Source organism: Gracilinanus agilis, chromosome 3 (assembly GCF_016433145.1).
Source record: "Gracilinanus agilis isolate LMUSP501 chromosome 3, AgileGrace, whole genome shotgun sequence".
Lineage (NCBI taxonomy): Eukaryota > Metazoa > Chordata > Mammalia > Didelphimorphia > Didelphidae > Gracilinanus > Gracilinanus agilis.
Window position 1 is genome coordinate 659,478,505 of NC_058132.1, and position 19,460 is coordinate 659,497,964.

At 39.8% G+C, this 19,460-nt stretch overlaps 1 protein-coding gene across 1 annotated transcript in view; it reads left to right on the top strand.

Moving 5' to 3' along the window:
• SMC4 (structural maintenance of chromosomes 4) overlaps positions 1 to 16,771 on the top strand; it is a 37,928-nt gene extending 21,157 nt beyond the window's left edge. The window contains exons 11-24 of the mRNA XM_044670926.1: positions 3,584 to 3,817; positions 4,273 to 4,458; positions 5,979 to 6,140; positions 6,381 to 6,606; positions 6,691 to 6,774; positions 8,231 to 8,379; positions 8,600 to 8,726; positions 9,948 to 10,137; positions 11,592 to 11,736; positions 11,979 to 12,152; positions 15,110 to 15,292; positions 15,468 to 15,700; positions 16,131 to 16,314; positions 16,503 to 16,771. Of these exons, the coding sequence (XP_044526861.1) occupies positions 3,584 to 3,817; positions 4,273 to 4,458; positions 5,979 to 6,140; positions 6,381 to 6,606; positions 6,691 to 6,774; positions 8,231 to 8,379; positions 8,600 to 8,726; positions 9,948 to 10,137; positions 11,592 to 11,736; positions 11,979 to 12,152; positions 15,110 to 15,292; positions 15,468 to 15,700; positions 16,131 to 16,314; positions 16,503 to 16,655 (2,430 nt within the window). The 3' untranslated portion in view covers positions 16,656 to 16,771. The remainder of the gene's footprint in view (positions 1 to 3,583; positions 3,818 to 4,272; positions 4,459 to 5,978; positions 6,141 to 6,380; positions 6,607 to 6,690; positions 6,775 to 8,230; positions 8,380 to 8,599; positions 8,727 to 9,947; positions 10,138 to 11,591; positions 11,737 to 11,978; positions 12,153 to 15,109; positions 15,293 to 15,467; positions 15,701 to 16,130; positions 16,315 to 16,502) is intronic.
• The last annotated feature ends 2,689 nt before the right edge of the window (positions 16,772 to 19,460 follow it).

Here is a 19,460-nt window from a genome sequence, read left to right on the forward strand (position 1 = left end):
TGTTTGTTTTTTACTTTTTAAAGTACATTTTTCAGTTACACATAGAAACCATTTTTGTCAATTGTTTTCTGACATTTTACAATTCAGATCCTTTCCCCTTGGCAGTAAATAGACTGATTGAAGTTATACCCCTGCTTTCTTGCATTACATATTTCAATATTCTGCATGCCATGACAGAAGTTACATCATACATGTGTTAGAAAAACTCATGAAGGAAGTAAAGTGAAGGCTGGTCTGTAATCTGCCTCAGGTCCCAATACTTTGCTCTATGGCTGTGAATGACATTTTCATCACAAGTCCTTGGGGTTTTGTCCTTCAGTTGATCATCAAATAATATTTCTGTTACTGTGTACACTGTTCTCTTGCTTCTACTCAATTTCACTGTGCGTCAGTTCATTTAAGTCTTTCCAGTTTTTCTAAACTCATTCTATTGGTCATTTCTCAATGGCCTGATAGTATTCCATTACAACCATTGTTGTAATGTTGTTCAGCCATTCCTAATTGATGGATAGCTCTCAGTGTAGTTTTTTGCCACTACCAGAAGAGCTGCTAAAAATGGTTTTGTATTATCTGATCTCTTTGGGATACAGACCCCCCAATAGTGATATTGCTGTGTTAACATGCACAGTCTGATGGCCCTTTGGATGTGGTTCCATACTACTCTCCACAATCACTCATCAGTTCCCAGCTCCACCAGCAATGTGAATGTCAGGTGCGAAGTAGTACCACAGAGTGCTTTTAATTTGTATTTCTTTTATCAGGAGTGATTTGGAACATTTTTTCATATGACTTTAGGTTGTTTTCATTTCTTCGTCTGAAGACTGCCTATTCATATCCTTTGGCCATTTATCAATTGAGAAATGCTTTATATTCTTATTGACTCAGCTCTAGATATGAGAAATGAGGCCTTTGTCAGAGACTTGATATAAAAAAAATTCTCAATTTGTTTCCTTTCTCATCTTGGGTGCATTGGTTTTGTTTGTGGGAAAAAAATATAATCAAAATTATCCTTTTCATTATGTTCTCTCTGTCTTGTTTAATCAAATTCTTCCTTCATCCATAAATTTGACAGGCAAACATTTCCATGTTCCCCAAATTTGGAAATAGCTAAAAATGGTATTGCCTTTATTTCTGGATCAAGTATCCATTCTGACTTTGTCTTGGTATGTGGCATAGATGTTGGTCTATGCCTAGTTTCTGCCATACTATTTTCCAGTTTTCCTTGCAGTTTTTGTGAAATAATGAGTTCTTCCCCCAATAATATGGATCTTTGGGTTCATCGAACACTAGGTTACTATGGATATTAACTAAAGCTAGCATTTCTAGTACAGTATTAAAATAGTAATCGTGATAATGGGCATCCTTGCTTCACTCCAGATCTTACTGGAAAGAGTTCTAATTTATCCCCATTACAGATAATGCTTGCTGATGGTTTTAGATAGATACCATTTTCACTATAAGGGAAACTCCTTTTATCTCAGTTTTTCTAATGTTTTTATAAAGAATGGGTGTTTTATTTTGCCAAAAGCTTTTTCTGCATGTATGGAGATAATCATGGTTTCTCTTGGTTTTGGTAAGGTCAGTAATGCTGGTAGTTTTCCTGATGTTGAGCCATTCTTGGTATAAAACCCATCTGGTCATAGGGTATGCACCTTGTGATACAATGCTGTACTCTTGCTAGTGTTTTATATGAAATTTTTGCATTAATATTCATTAGGGAGATTGAGCCATAGTTTTGTTTCTGTTCTAGTTCTTCCTAGATCAGCACCATATTTGTGGCTTGAAAGGAATTTAGAAGAATTCCTTCTTCCTCTTTTTTTTTCCAAATAATTTTTGTAATATTAGAGTTAACTTAGTCATTCTTTTTTTTTTCCACTGAGCCACCTAGCTGATGCTTTTTTTAAGCCCTTACCTTCCATCTTTGGATCAATACTGTGTATTGGTTCCAAGGCAGAAGAGTGATGAGGGCTAGGCAATGGGGGTTAAGTGACTTGCCCAGGGTCACACAGCTAGGAAATGTCTGAGGCCAGATTTGAACCCAGGACCTCCCATCTCTGAGCCACCCAGCTGCCCCCAAATATTCTTTGAATGTTTCTAGAATTCATTTGTGAAACCATCTGGCCCTAGGGCCTTTTTCTTTTTCTGGGGTAGGGTTGTTTAAGTATTCTGTTACCTCTTTTGTTAATCTGGGCATTTTATATTTTTGTAAATTAGATTATCAGATTTTTTTAAGCATATGGTCAGGTAAATTTATCTCCCAATAATTGCTTTAATTTCTTCTTCATTGTGTTTTCATCTTTTTTATTTCTGACACTGGCAATTTGGTTTTCTTCCCTTTTTTTTTTTTTTTTTTTAATCAAATTAACCAGTGGTTTATCTGTTTTTTAATTTTTTACATAAAACTAGTCCCTTGTCTTACTTATTCAGGGGTCTTTCTATTGATTTCTCCTTTGGTTTTCAGAATATCTAATTTGGCATTTAATTTTGAATTTTTTATTTGTTCTTTTTTTAGTTGCATGCCCAATTCATTGATCTGTTATTTATTTTATTGATATAAACATTTAGAAATATAAAATTTCCCCCTAACTACAGCTTTGGGCACATACCATAAATTTTGGTATGTTGTCTCCTTGTCATTCTTTTTTTTTTTTAAACCCTTAACTTCAGTGTATTGTCTCATAGGTGGAAGAGTGGTAAGGGTGGGCAATGGGGGTCAAGTGACTTGCCCAGGGTCACACAGCTGGGAAGTGGCTGAGGCCAGGTTTGAACCTAGGACCTCCTGACTCTCACTCCACTGAGCTACCCAGCTGCCCCCTCCTTGTCATTCTTTTTAATGAAATTATTGATTTTTTTCTATGATTTGTTCTTTGACCTCATGTGTTTGTTTTTAATCCCTTCACTAAGAATAGTGCTGGGCATATAACAGATTATCCTTAATGTTTCCCAAAATGTCTTCAGCTTTGGAGGTGAGAACAATGCTTTGGATGCTATGTATTCCATCAGTCTGGGAACCAATTCTGCAAATTATTCCTATAATATTCCTGAAGTTGTTTATATTTATAACTTGTGGATAGAACCTAAAAATTCAGGTATTTTAGGGAAATGTTGAGAAGTTTGAACATCAATTGTAGCCTCAAACAAAATTTTTTTTTAAAACCCTTAACTTCTGTGTATTGCCTCCTTGGTGGGCAAGTGGTAAGGGTGGGCAATGGGGGCCAAGTGACTTGCCCAGGGTCACACAGCTGGGAAGTGTCTGAGGCCGGATTTGAACCTAGGACCTCCCATCTCTTGGCCTAACTCTCAGTCCACTGAGCTACCCAGCTGCCCCCTCAAGCAAATTTTTAAAACTGCTTTGTTCATAATTCTTCTCATAAAAATCTCTCTGGTTAAATGATCATCTGTATTTTCCAGGGCAAGTAGGGCCATTTACACAAGTATTATTGTCTTATGTTATTTATGGATTAAAACGAGGTCTGGAGGTTTGGAGCTATTCCTGCCAGACCTTATATAAAAATGTTTAGTTATTTTCAACTATAGGCTTAAAACTATTTCAGATTTAATGGATTCTGTGAAATGTTAACAGAGCCAAGAAAAAGAACTCATGGAATTTAGTAAAACGGTAAATGAAGCCCGATCCAAGATGGATGTTGCCCAGTCTGAACTTGATATCTACCTCAGTCACCATAACACTGCTGTATCTCAATTAAGTGAGGCCAAAAAGGCTTTAACTACAGCTTCAGAAACTTTGAAAGAAAGGAAAACTGCCATTAGAAATCTTGAAATTAAATTGCCTCCTACTGAACAGGACCTAAAGGAGGTAAATTTTGTTTTTCATAATTCACTTATAAATTACTTAGGTTCTTTCTAATACTATGCATTTGTTTGCTTTCTTAATCTTTCTTTTCTCCAAATGTATTTTTGCTGCCATATATATATATTGAATAGCTGAATATATGGTTGTCAAGTCTTGAAGGATCAAACACAATTTCAAAGTACACTGATATAAATTTTAATGGCTTTAATCTTTGGTTCCAACCTCCATCATTTTTTTATGCTACTGCTATGTCCTATGTAATGGCTCTTTTTTTCTTTATTAAATAGAATATTGTTCATTTTATTCTTGCCTTTTATATTACAATAGTATATTTAGATATTAGATGCCAAGATAAATATTATTAGATAGTTTGTCCTTACTGACAGTTGTTCCTCCTTTTAAGATGGAATTCTGAGATTCTTTTCCATTTTCATTTGTTTAAACATTTTGTTTTTTAGAAAGAAAGTGAACTTCAGAACCTCACAAAAGAAGCAATAGAACTTGACAGTTCAGTTCGAGATCTTCTTCAAAAAGTGGAAGAAGCAAAAAGTTCACTTGCAACAAATCACAGTCGAGGAAAAGTTCTTAATGCATTGATTCAGCAGAAAAAATCTGGCAAAATTCCAGGAATATATGGAAGATTGGTAATTTTAAATACTTGATAATTAGGGGTTTTGTCTGTCTCATAAACCTTCAAATGTTTGTGTCCAGAGATGATCAGAAATATTTTAGAAGTTTCTCTTGTTAGTGCAACTATTTTCTTGTCTTACGAACACAGAAAATATTTCTTTAAATGTGTCAGGTGAAAAAGGCACATGTCTATTAAAATGTATGTTTTGTACATAAATTCTAATGTCAACTTTTCCTGGTGATTTTTTTTTCCTCCCTTTGGTTTTTTTTCCTGTGTTAAGTTAGGTTGATACTAATCTAGGACCCTACTACATGTTATAATTGGTGATACGCTATTTATTTACTCTTACGCATATTTGTTATACATTTACAAAATATCAAAACAAATTTTTTTTCTGATCCCTTTATGTAATCTGCTCATTAATAAATTACTTGGTTACATTAGAAACTATACACCTTGAAATGTCAAGACTTCTGGTAAACAATTTTGTGTGCAATAATTTATAATTCATCATTATGTGAAAACTCATCAGCTATGAGGTCTAAGTTAAAATCTCCATTGTTTAGGAATTTGTAAGTGCAAACAAGTGTCTAAAACATTAGAAATACCTTGAAATTTATGTTCATATAGACTTATGTTCTGACTTAAAAAACAAGATAACATAGTGCTTTAAATTGCGTGACATATTATGTATATCAAAGAAGCTCAGCCGAGTTGGAGGTCCATCTATACTGTCTTCATGCAGAGTATCCTGTGCTTGGAGAGCACTATAGGGAGTTCAGCCATTCCTGCTAACTCATTAGAAGAAGGGAACTGGGGAGACTTCTGTATTGTATCTTTTCCCCACATCACTCTTTACCTTATGTTCTACCTGCTGAAGCATAGGGAAGGGGGGTGTCCCTTCTAAGAGTGGACAAGTTCCTTGTGATCAGGAATGGTTATTTCCCTTTTAATACTTTCCACATAGTACAGTAGATGCTTAACCATTTGAAGTGCAAAGCAAGGTAGAAAAGGGGAAATTTAGGAAAGAAATATTAATTAAAAAACAAGACCGAAATTACCAAGCAATAGTAAATTATATGATCTTCAGAGATTTGGCAGGGGAAATGCTTAGGTTTTTTTTGTTGTTGTTCTTTTTTCACTTTGGTCAGCTACCTGACAAAATACATTAGAGAAAGTATATTTTAATTACGAGAGTGTACACTTTTGATTTTTGTAAATGATAGCTACTGCTACTACTGATTAACACTTGGCAGTATGGTTTAGTTGATAGAGATCAGAAGACCTGGGATTCATTGCTTTCTTGTAATATCTATTGTCTGTATTACCATGTGGATCAGTCCCCAGACCCTACAAACTAAATACTCCAGGGTTCTCTCCTCTGAAGGCCTATAGGGGCCAGGAAATTGCTGATAGGTTAGTGGAGGGAGATCACAGGTTGAGGAGTCACAAAAATGCACCATATTGGAAGATAAGCTTTAATTATTCTAATAAGCCTTGTCAGTAACTTGACAAGATATCTTGTCCACTCAGGGAGATTTGGGAGCCATTGATGAAAAATACGACATTGCTATTTCATCTTGTTGTGGTGCCCTGGACTACATTGTTGTTGACACTATTGATACAGCCCAAATCTGTGTGAACTTCCTGAAGAAACAGAATATAGGAGTGGCAACATTTATTGGATTAGATAAGGTAAGTACTTGGAGGAAATCCCTTTCTAGCCTCCTTCAGAAATTACTAAAGTACTGTCTTATATTAAAAGCTTTCTTTTCAATAATGCCAAGCTTTTAAAAAAACCTCATTTTTACTATATTTTTCTCATCATGTAAACAGTATTCAAAAGAGACTCTCTGAAAGCCTGAACAATGACTATGCCTGATATATAAGTTTGCTTCTAAAAACAATTTCTTCATTTTCCTTAATCCATTTTAGATTAAAGTTTCAGAAAAAAATATGAATCCACTTCAAACCCCAGAAAACACCCCTCGGTTATTTGATTTAGTCAAAGTAAAAGATGAAAGGATTCGCCAAGCCTTTTACTTTGCTTTACATGATACTTTAGTAGCTAACAACTTGGACCAAGCAACAAGAGTGGCTTTTCAAAAAGATAAAAGGTGGAGAGTTGTGACATTACAGGGACAAATCATTGAACAATCAGGTAAAAAAAAATTTTTTTTTTTCATTCCCACCAAACAATTTAGAAAGTATTCTGTCCAAAACTGACTTGTATTCTCTTCTCAAGGGACAATGACTGGTGGTGGAAGCAAACCGATGAAAGGTAGAATGGGTTCTTCATTTGTTGTGGAAGTTTCTGAAGAAGAGGTGAGTGTTTATAGATCAAGTTATACATGATAAATATTTAAGTGGTGATGGGATTGATTGATTGATTTAGTGGAAATGGCTCTTCAATAAACCCCTACCTTCCGTCTTGGAGTCAATTCTATGTATTGGCTCCAAGGCAGAAAAGTGGCAAGGGGGTCAAGTGACTTGCCCAGGGTCACACAGCTAGGAAGTGGCTGAGGCCAGATTTGAACCTGGGACCTCCCGTCTCTAGGCCTGACTCTCAATCCCCTGAGCCACCCAGCTGCCCCCTCTACAGTCTTTTCTTAATGAGTGTAAATATGCCACTAGGGATCACTGTACACATTCTAAGCTCTGTCTAGATTTTGTGCTCTAGCACCTGTTACTGATGTAGTAACCTATTTCATGAGTGACAGTCATTTTTGGAAAGTCCTGGTGAGTGGTGGTGGCCTTGATTTTGCTTTAAAACTAACATTAACTTCACTTTGTTCCTTTCCACTTTGGGATTATTTAACAGTTAAGTGTTTGGGTATATCAAGCTAACATCTGATTCTCTTAAAAGTTCACTTATTTTTCCCAGCACTCTGATCTCTGCTTATCAGACTTTTCCTAAAATTCAAGACCAAACTGAACACAGGATTCTATTGAGGGAAGCTCCCCACTCTTGCAGATAATCTCTTCTATAAGGCAGTCTGGTGTAGCTTTCTTGAATGATGTTGCTCAATATCTTGACATACTGAATTTTCAGTTTCCTAATACCCTGAAAGATAGGAAGAAGCAGTCCTAGGAAAGGCAGCCTTCTTCCTCTGGTATTATTTATTGCTAGGGCTACTTTAAACTTTCTTATTATTTTCTCATTTTTAACCTTTGGGTATTCTAACCCATTGATGATCTGACCAGATTTAGATCCTAATTCTGAAATGACTGCTAAGCCTGTAACTATAGTCATTTCCTATTCTGTTTGGTGAGAATTCATTTATTAAAAACTATTCCATTTTGAACACCTTCAACATATTTGATCTCTTTGATTTCTAGACTCTGGGTCATATTTCCATGTATATCTATCTGCATGTTGAAATAACCAAGAATTAAGATGTATGTTTTTCTGTTGGGAAAGACCTTATCTAGTACCCCTTCTTATGAACACCATATGTCATGAAGTGGTGATTATTGGTTCTTAGCACAGAATAAAATCCACTTTGTCCATTCCTTTGTTTCACTCTCTCCAGCTTGGTAGTCTTCTGATTGGTCTGATTTCTAGTAAAAATGACATTCAGTATAGGGTTGATGTCTTCTGGTAAGATGTTGGCTGGTGGGTTGCCAGGAGCTGGACCAGGTACTGCCCCTTGGCTGTTAACAGTGTAGAATCAAAAGGGGCTGCGAGTCCTAAAGACTTTCCAGTGGTGGCACCCCACCAGGCAAAGGGAGAAGAACATGTCTATGGAATGTCTGAAACAGCTACTGGTTTTCTTTCTAGGTAGCCAAGATGGAATCCAAATTGCAAAAGGACTCCCAGAGAGCTGCCCAGGTCCAAGAACGCAAAGCACAGCTTGAAGAGACTGTTATCAAACTGCGTCACAGTGTGCAAGACATGAGGAATACATTGGAAAAGTTTACCGCGAGTATCCAGGTGTGCGACTTGGAGTGAGTGATGTGTCAGAGAGAGGAAATGGGAAACAATGTGATTTGCAAATAGATAAACTCCCAGTGTTGGGTATCTTACTCGTCTCACATGGTGAAGTGTGCGATACAGATAGATAGCACAGCTGGTCTTGTCTGTTTCAAAAATACAGTTGACATTTGAATTAAAGTTAAGTCCTCCAGTGTAACCTAATTTTCCTGTTTTGTAGAGTTTATCAGAACAAGAAGCGTACTTGAATATACAAGTTAAAGAACTTGAAGCCAATGTCCGTGATACCGCCCCTGACAAAAAGAAGCAGAAGCTGCTAGAAACAAATATAAATACTTTCAAGAAAGGTATAGTTTTTTAAAAGTAGAATGTAGTCAGATTTAGAATTCTCCACTTTTAGATGTGATTTTGTCTGAGCCAGACCCTCGACACTAATATTACCATGGCAACATTACAGTTGTTTCCAAATGGCCAGACTTCTCCAGAGCAGTCTCTGAGCTTAGGTTGGTTCTTTTACTGGACGTCCCTGAAACTGTCCCAGAGATTCTTCTGCAATAAAAGTTTCCCAAAACGTAGGGTGATCCTCATATATAAGGATAAAAAATGATAAAGGCTGCTATAATAATATATATTTGTATTTTAATTAAAGCCATGCTGATAAAGTTATTAGACCATGCACTTGTAAGAATTCAAAACCACCGCCCTCGCCATTATTGTCTCCTGTCTCCTCCCCAGTCTGCTGGCCAAGAGGCCACTCCCTCCTAACCCAGGAGATTTAAACTCTTTTCTGCGTGGAAACGTAGGCGTCCCCATGCCCAAAGAACCGGAAACGGAAACCCGTTGGACCACGGGAAATGTAGTTTGATCATTTCCATGTGTCCATAGAAAATATATATACTTTTAGATGACATCTCCCAAATTTCACTTTTACACATACCACAGATCATATTACAGTAGATACTTAGTAAAATAAACCACAAGGTGATATTTTTAAGATCCGAAATATTTGAAAGGTAAACCAAGGCAATGTTCAGAAATTATATTACTTTCAAATGAGTAACTTTTTAGCTTGGCAAGTATATTCTGAAGAACTGCGTGCCTTGAACTATGCTAGGCATTAAGGACTTTACAAAAGATATGAGATAGATTGTGGCCCTGTAAGTATCTTAGAATTCAGTTGGTCAAAGTCTTAGAGACCTGGAGAAATCAGAATAATAAAAACCCTATAATTCAGGGCAAAATATATGCTATAGAAAAAGTGAAGACTTGAGCATATAGCATTCCTTCACGAAATGCCCAGGGATTCTTAATTGTGATAGTCCAAAGACATTTTGCCTAGATGGCTTTGAATGAAAATATTTGCCCTTTGAAATTTGCTTATAATAGTGTTAAATTTAGCCTAAAGAACATTTTTTAAACACACATGATAGAAGTTTCATCTAGAATCCTTTGTTCATCTAATATAGAAATGCTTGTTCATGTCAGTTGGTAGACATAGCTATATTGTGATAAAGAAAAGCTCATTGTGGTCCTCACTTAAAATCTTTTTTTTTTCCTTTCCTCCCCAGAATATGAATGTGTTGCTGCAAAGGCTGGCAAGGTCGAAGCTGAAGTCAAAAGACTACACAATTTAATTGTGGAGATCAATAATCATAAGCTGAAAGCTCAGCAAGACAAACTTGACAAGATAAACCAACAGCTGGACCAGTGTGCATCTGCTATTACAAAAGCTCAAGTAGCAGTAAAGACAGCAGACAGGTAAAGGAACAGCACCCAGAACCAGAGGCTCACCTGCCCAGAGGTCCAAATTATCTGTTTGCTATTTGTCTCTAAAATCCTTGTTACTTGGATACTTTTATTATACAGACTCAATTCTAAAAGGGCTCTGGTAAGCTTAAAAAGAAAAGAAAGTATTATCCACATTATTTTCTAGCCCTTTTCCAACTGAAGAACTCTAGTAACTGATATGCGAGTCCCTGGAACAAAACTATTGAGCTATCATCGGACTTATTCCAGAAGTATTAGTAGCCTGAAAGGAGAGAGGGAGGGAGTGGGATTGTAGCTATGTCATGTACTGTATAGAGGTTGTGGGGAAATGATAAGGGAGAAACCATGTAACATAAATTGGTTTTTAGTTAATTGAAATAGATTGACCAACCTACATAGTATTATTTAACAATAATGCCCCACCATAGAACTCTTACACTGGAAGTATTTTAAAGAGTTTGTAAAATTTTCTTGATTTGAAAAAATTGTGCTTATATAATGATTGTACATTCTTAAGGTATGACCAGCTAAATTATTTGGGTGCCAATTATATAACTTGGTTCTTAATTGAGCTTCCTTGCTTCTACTTTTCCTATAAACTGCCTGTTTGAGGCATTTGATTGCTCAGTGGCATCTCCTCCAGAGCAAAAACAATTTGTGTTTGGCATCAACTTCTGAAGGAAAAGGAGATTGAAAGTTGCTCAAATAAGGACTTTGGATTTCACTTAGCTGTACTAGCCATTACCCCCTAGGCATCATAAAATGTTGGTTGCAAATAAAGAGGATTTATTCCCCTTTGAGCCCCTTTTCAGTTTCTTACTTGCAAAAACTGTTTTATAAAATATGTTTTAATGCCATTCATTCAATTTTTATACACCAGAATGATCTAACAATATAGTAGCCACGGAGATAGGATTTGCAATTAGATTTTCTACAAAACCTTCAGTGCCTTTGCTCTGTATCTTGTTCCCTCCCATTTGGCCCCACTACACCTCACTTAGGGTCATGTTAGGGGCAATTCTTTGGGAATAGAGTTTCCAGTGTTTCACAGCTGATAAGATGCAGCAAGAAAAGAATGAGGAATTGAAGTGAGGTGCAGGGTTGTTCAGTTTAGACCTGTGGTGTTTCCAGTGTGCTAGTGGTGGCCTTGGGCATGCCCAAGTGGTCTACTTTTCTCTGTATTTGGGGGCAATGGTCCATGGATTTTATCTAACCAAAGGGGCTATGCTTATATGGGCTATCTTTTTATTGTCTAAAGAAGACTTCCTTGAGAGATGGCGGGGGGGGGGGGGGGGGGTTAATCACAGACATCCTGAATCATAAAGAAGACTGTTTTAGAGGTGTCACACCAGCTGCTCCAAAGGACAGCTGGCAGAACAAGCTAATCGATGGATTGTGGGGGTCATGGTAGTTCTCGTGTAACCATCTGGTGTTTTTGTGTTTAGAAATCTTAAAAAAGCACAAGATTCTGTCCTTCGCACAGAGAAAGAAATAAAGGATAACGAGAAGGAAGTAGAAGACCTCAGCCATGAACTCAAAAACCTCGAGGAGAAGGCAACTGAAGTCTTGAAGAATTCCAAAGAAGCTGGGGTCAGTTGAGTGTACTCAGCTCGGGCCAGGGGAGGGGGAGGGTCTATTTATAGAGGGCAAGGAAAGATAAGAAAGCTTGCTTTAAATTTCCTCCAGACATGTAAAATGTTGAAGAGGACCTAGCACATTGTAGTTAACAGATAGTTTGTGCTTTTATCTTTTTTTTTTTTTTTTCTTTTTCTTTTGAGGGAGTAGGGGACTAAGATCTTTGAAGGGGAAAATATTGTTATCTCTTTACTTAGGAGTCCTTGCCTGAGATCCAAAAGGAGCATCATAACCTACTGCAAGAAATTAAAGAAATTAAAGAAAATGAACACGCCCTACAAAATGATGCACTTAGTATTAAGTTAAAACTGGAACAACTAGATAGTCACATTGCTGAACATCATTCTAAAGTCAAATATTGGCAGAAAGAGGTAAGGCTGCATGAGGTAACAACTTGGAGGTGAATTTTTTTTCCCTTCTATTACTAGTCATTGTTACTATTTAGAGTTTTTCCCTATACATAAATCTTAACTTTAGTCTGAATACTAAACAATAAATGAGAGAAAGGGCTGCCCTTTTTTTTTTTTTTTTTTTTTTTTTTTTTTTTTTTTTACATAGAAAATGCTAAAGATGAGAAGTGATTTTTGCTCCATACGGAAATCATCATTTAGCCATTTGGTTCTCTTTAAGTTTTTTTGGGGGGGCAGGGGAGACATTTCAGTGAAAAGGTTGTGATTGTTAGCTATTAATAAGTACTTTATAATTGGAAACTATTGAACATAATCACTAATACATTTTCAAATCCACCTTTATTTAAATAAGCCAGTTTTTTTAGTTCATTTTCACTTTAAATTTTTACTGGTGACACATTGTAAAGTGTAACTTGTAATCATTAAAAATTCATGTCCAATTGAGGCAGTCTTGATTGCCTACAATCAAGGTGATAGGAAGGAATATATCCAAGACCCCTTTCACAAAACTCCAGACAGATCTAGAAAATGCACCAGACCAAATCCTATTGGTGAAATCCAGGGAAAAACCCCAATTAATTATTTTTCCAGCCTGGAGTAGAATGAGGTTTGGACATTTGATTGATAGTGCGACCTGGCACAAGAGCATTCCAGTGCCCAGGGAGAAGCTGTGCACCAGGGCAAGAGGAGATCCTAGGCCATACCAGGGCACCTTTTGCAGCAGCTTTGTTAGCCTCTACCCAGTTGTGGGTCCGGATCTCACAGATTGTGAGAAGGGGAACTCATGCCCAGGTAGAATTCCATGATAGGGAGCAGTTATAGGCCTTAGGCCAATACAAAAATAAACATCAGCCCTGTAGCACAGATGACAGAAGCAGAGGAAGGTCTTGGGTCCAGTTTCTATCCCAGACTCGAGCATACAGAGGAATAACCAGAGCAGGAGGCTGGTCAGTGATAGCTGGTGCCAAGTGGGCAGTGCGTTGATCCAGATATATTGGGAACACTGAAACTTGGCAGATCCCCAGCTTGAGATGTTTCTGAGATCCTGGAATAACATTTAATACCCCAAAAAAAGCAACAATAGGACCAACCCAGACCTAGACTCTCCTTCCAAAAGTGTATAGAACCTGGCCTGAAGTCTTAAGTCAAGAGCCTAAATTTGAAGAATAAGCAATCAAGAGCAGCTTGGTGCCTCAGTGAATTGAAAGCCAGATACAGAAGGTCCTGGGTTCAAACTTGTCCTCGGGTACTTAGTTGTGTGATCCTGGACAAGTCACTTCACTCCCATTGCCTAGCCCTTGATTCTAAGATGGAAGGTATTAGGGGTAGGGGGTTAGGGGGGTGTGTTTTTTTTTAAACCCTTGTACTTTCAGTATATTGTCTCATAGGTGGAAGAGTGGTAAGGGTGGGCAATGGGGGTCAAATAACTTGCCCAGGGTCACACAGCTGGGAAGTGGCTGAGGCCGGGTTTGAACCCAGGACCTCCTGTCTCTAGGCCTGACTCTCCATCCACTGAGCTACCCAGCTGCCCTAGGGGGGGTGTTTTAAAGGCAACCAAAAAATGAAATCTCACAACCAAATAGCTATTGTGACAAAAGGAACACTCAAGACTCAAACGTTTTTATAAATGAAATGTGAGCAATAGATGAGGGAAAGAGCTCTGGAAGAAAGAAATGGAAGAGGAATTAACATCTTGGTAGAGATTTTTGCCTAAGCAACCAATTCCCTGGAAATTAGAATGGACCAAATAGAAGCCAGTGGCTCCATGAGACAACATGAAACATTAACACAAAGTCAAAAGACTGAAAAAATGGGCAGGGTAGGGGAGAAGGTATCCTAGCAAAAACAATTAATGATCTGAGGAAACAGGTTAAAGAACTCAAATAGACTTTTTGAATACCATGACCAAAAAACAAGATCCTGGGCCTTTGTATATCAAAGGAATTTTTAAACTGCCTCCTCGCTTTCTGAAACAGAAGGCAGAGTCAAGGTCAGCAGAATCCACTAGACACCTCCTGAAAGAAGTCCTAAAATAAAAAATCAGAAACCAAAATCCAACTCTTCCCTATCAACAGAAAGAGATAATTGTCAGACCGAGGACCACAATCAGAGTTATACCTGATTTAACATCACCATCACAGAGGAGCGAACAATGTGAAATGGGAGATTCCAAAAGGCAAACAAAATTGGCTGACAGCTAAAATGGTGTGAAATGGATATTTAGAAGCATTCCTGAAGAAACTTTGAAAGTTAAACATAGGCATTAAGAGAAATAGAAAAAGGCAGAAGACAGGAATGAGCAACATAAGAGATTCATTGGCCATACTGTAACATGCAGAGATGTAACAGACGTCCACTCTGAATTCTAACACTGGGTCAGCATCAGAGGGCCCTGAAGTGACTATTATATTCTGGTGATCTTATTAGACTTATGGCATAAACACAGCAGAGAAATGGCAGCTCAGGGGTAGGGGAAATGAAGGGGAGATCAGCCCCAAGCAAAACAAGCTTATGGATATACAAAAGCATTCACAGTTCTTTCAGAGGTGGTGTTAGTATTTGTCTCTGGGTGATGCATCTTGATCGACACTTGACAAGTTATTTTATTGGTGTCAATATTCCCTCTGGGTCTAATGTTTGTGAATTGCTATACCCTGGGTTTGGGAGGTTTTTATCTAGCTAAAATATATGTATATATACATATAGCAGTTAACTAGCTATAAAACAGACTATCAAAATAGTCTTATCACAAGGAAACTGTGAGACTTAAAGAATACAGAGCTTAGTCATTTGACACCTCTCTAGATAAGCTGATCCTTTATTCCATGACTTTTTCAATACAATAAATGTCTTCATTACTGAATTTTGACATACTGAGACCACCATCTCTAAAATTCCTGTCTAAAACAAAATTTTAGATTTCAAGAATATCATTGCATCCAATAGAAGATAATCCAGTTGAAGAGATTTCTGTTCTAAGCCAAGAGGATCTTGAAGCAATAAAAAGCCCTGATTCCCTGACTAATCAGATTGCTCTTCTGGAAGCCCAATGCCATGAAATGAAACCAAATCTTGGTTCCATCGCAGAGTATAAAAAGAAGGTATGTTGGGGTGTTCTAAGGGGATTTTTCAAAACTATAGTTATCCCACTAATTTAACTTTTTATATAATTAATGATCATTGTTAAAGCCTATTATTTGCCACCTGTCTGATATTTAAATTTCTTTTAGTTTAATATGGATTTCCTAGCTTTTGTTATTCTAATTCATCTTGCAGGAAGAACTGTATTTACATCGAGTGGCAGAATTGGACAAAATTACCACTGAGAGAGAGCGCTTCAGACAGGCTTATGAAGATCTTCGAAAACAAAGACTTAATGAATTTATGGCAGGTTTCAATATAATAACAAATAAACTGAAGGAAAACTATCAGATGCTTACTTTGGGAGGTGACGCAGAACTGGAACTGGTCGACAGCTTGGATCCTTTCTCTGAAGGCATCATGTTCAGGTTTGTAATGGCCATTGGTTGAGCTCCCCCACGGGGCCAACACCATTGAGCAGTCTGCAGAGTAGGTCTGGGTACTTCTCGAGGCCTTACTGCGGAGGCTTCATCCTCTGTGTGACATTTAGAAGTGAGAAAGTGGTGAGAGCAAGTGCAGGGCTTCCCACAGCAGGTCCTTCTTGGTGTCTTCCCAGTGCTCATGGAGCCAGTCTGAAGAGGTAGGCTCAGACACAGCCAAGCCTTGAAAGGTGGGATGGGGGGGAACAGAAGAGGGGCTGAGGGAGAATTGTGCGCCTCACATCTGGCATGGCGGGGCTCCTAGCTTTTATCATTGTGTCTAAAATGTTTGGTGGCAGCAAGCAGTGGGGGTGCTGGGTGGCTTTGACTGGCATGGGGGCTCAGCATTCTCACCTCTAACACTTGGTCACTGTTTTAGTGTTCGTCCACCCAAAAAAAGCTGGAAGAAGATCTTTAATCTTTCAGGAGGGGAGAAGACGCTCAGTTCACTGGCTCTGGTTTTTGCCCTCCACCATTATAAGCCCACACCCCTCTACTTCATGGACGAAATCGATGCGGCCTTGGATTTTAAAAACGTGTCCATTGTGGCCTTCTACATCTACGTAAGTAGTCTTCTGTCAGAACCGTACCGAGTTTGGATCCCGTCTGTGCCCCTGGGGAGGAGCAAAGACACATCCTTGTGCATTTGCCACAACTTTCTGCTATTGAAATGTCTTGGGAACATTTAGTTTATGTGGGGGGGAGGGGTGTATAATATGTCATTGTGATCATTTGTCTTCTTTTTCTTTAGGAACAAACAAAAAATGCCCAGTTTATAATAATTTCACTTCGAAATAACATGTTTGAGATCGCAGATAGGCTCATTGGAATTTACAAGACCCACAACATAACCAAAAGTGTTGCGATAAATCCAAAAGTGATCGCATCGAAAGGACTTTGCTGAACTAGATCCTGTTACAAATTGGTGAAACAGGAACCAGCAAACATGTATTATTAAGCTATACTTTTTGTACTCCTAGTTTTGTAAATATATCTTCATCGACTGTTGTATAGATCTCATTTCCCCCACTGGCTCGTTGTTCTGCTTCAGCCATAGCTCCATGAGTCACCCCTCTAAGGACCTGAAAAAAAGGAGCAGCAGCAGCAGCCTCACCCTCACCCTCACGAGTCACCAAAACCCAAACCTACTGGAGGGGAGAGGGAGGGAGGCCAGGAGGATGGGGGTGCAGGAGGGGAAGGTCCTGGCAGGTTTGAGCCTTGGGGGGTGAGGGAAGAAGAGCCCCACCAAGAGGAGCCTTTGCCCACCCAGGAGAGCAGACAGACCAGAAGGCTGGGAGCGACCCCAGGGGCCATTTCAGACCAGACCACCCTCATTTGACACAGGAAGAGACTGAGGCCCGGGCAGGTAGACTGATTTGTCCTCATTTACCTTTAGAAGTAGGATTTGAACCCAGAGCCTCTGAAAACTCCAGAGCCAGGCCCCCTATATCTTTCTGCCAGCACCAGCAGAGGGGCACATTTTATACCAGATGTGTCCTTTTTAGACTGGTTCTACTTTCTCTGTGGCTGGCATCCCACCGTGACCCCTGATGGAGTTGTCAGGGGTGAGATCCACATTTTGTGCTTGGCTCATCCTGCACGGATAACTGTTCCTGTATTATGGAGGTTGTTGAAACAATGGAGGATTCTCCAAACGGTCTGGGATGGGCTGGAAGTCCTGCTGGTGTTGGCCATGTGTAGGCATCAGATCCTGGCACTGGTCTGGTTCTGCCTCCACTGAGGGATGGACTGGTGAGGGAGGGACTTGCCTGTGAGGGTCGGGATTCAGGGTGAGGGTTCCCCCTCACTTCCCAACGCTGTTCTGCCTCAAAGCCCGCCACAACTTGATGTGGAGGGTTTGAGGGACTCCAATGGCCCCCCTGCAGAGAGGCATACAGGGGTCCCCAGCAGCAGAGCCTTCCCACAAGATGGCATGGTGCTTGGTCGCTGGGTGGAGACCACGTCGGCACCATTCCTGGAGAAGACGGACCTTCCTCCCTCCTGGTCTTGAGTCAGGGCCACCCACAGCTTTCCAGCCTGTCCCTCTCCTCTCTGGTCTGCTACAGGCCAGGCAACCATCAGCCAACTGACTGATTACAGATGCCAGAACGTGGGGTTTGGAGAGGACGCATCCCGGAGACGCTGCGGCTCCTGGAGGGAATAATTCCTGCCTGGGATGGGATTAGGGGGAGGTTTTGTCGAACATCGGGGCCGCACATGAGTGCTGTCGAGGAAGCTCTTGGCCCCTCGGTGCCACGACTTCTGCATGTGAGCCAGAAGCACTGTGAGAGGAACACCTGGAGCCACGCCAGGCTTGGGCCTGGACACAGAATCTGCCATCATGGAGGGCAGGAAAGGGCTCAGGCTGGGACCCAGTGGGGAGAGAGAGGGGGCACAGCAGGACAGACTTGGCGGGTGTCTGGAGGACAGAGACTAACTGACCTATTACAGCAGTGCTGGGGACGGGGAGGGGCCGAGCTCAGGCCCTATCAGATGGGGGAGGAGGGGCTGGCCTTGGTGTCCTTCTCCACAGGGAAAGCTCTGGGACCTGTTTGGGTCAGGATGGGGGGGAGAAACCCCAGACTAGGCTGAGGTTACCCCCCAGCCCATACAAGCCCAGTGTTCCAGGGACAGAGAGGAGGCTGGCCTCTCACCCCCTTGGGGCCGGGCCTGGTGCATCCATTGGGTTTGATTACCCAGAAGCCACAGCATGCCCAGGATTTCTGTGGGATGGAGGATCCGAGGGGTGTGCAGGTATGGAGGCGGAAGCTTCAATGGGGTGGATGAATTCAAAGAATGGAGGTTTTATGAAGAATAATGAAACTCTACAAGGGCTGGCTTTTGCCTCTGTATGCCCAGCCCTTAGCTGTGTGCCAGGCACGGGGCTAATGAGCACTTTTCCAGACCTTTCCTGTCCAGCCCTGCAAGGTCCCAAGCTCCTCCCCCTGGGACCTGCTGGAACAAAGGGCCCGTGTGCACGTCCAGGAGTTCATTATAAACTTTACTGATAGGAAGCTCTATTCTATGCACACATTTACAAAACTACCGCAGATTCCACAGAGCCAACCCGTCTTCATAGAAGGCTCTGCTTGCTTTTTTCCGGACTCTGGTGTCCGTGGCTAGCCTGTGGTGGCAATTCATCCATGATTTGACATATGGAGTCGCATCCCAATCTGCTAATTCTTTTCCCAGCAAATTTATTGTCATAAAATCCGATATGTGATCGACCTTTAAGCTACTTCTCACCCTTGTACAAATTATGTTCATTAAACCAAAACCTCTCTCCACTTCAGCACTGCCGACGGCGATAGTTCTGACTATCTTCTGCGCTTCTCGTATGGTCGTGGGGATGGGAGCCTTGTTAGATTTTACATTATTATCTACAAAATCCCGAAAATCATTCAAATCAATTTCATATTTTAGAATTTCACTTAAGTGATCCAACTTTCTTTCCCCAGCTATCCAAGGTAATGTTAGTTCTTCATAAGGCCAAGTTGATGGTTCTAATAAATTGAAATAACTCAAAATGCTTTCATCATTTCCCTCCAACAAAAGACGTAAGTTCATGTGCTGAATGATCTTTTCCAATAACAGATTCCTAGGAAGAGTACTAAATTTATTATTTTTATTAAATGGAATGTCTTTAAATTCATTGGACTTAATCAGATCTTCGATCTGAGATTCATATTTCCCAGGACAAGTCTTTAAA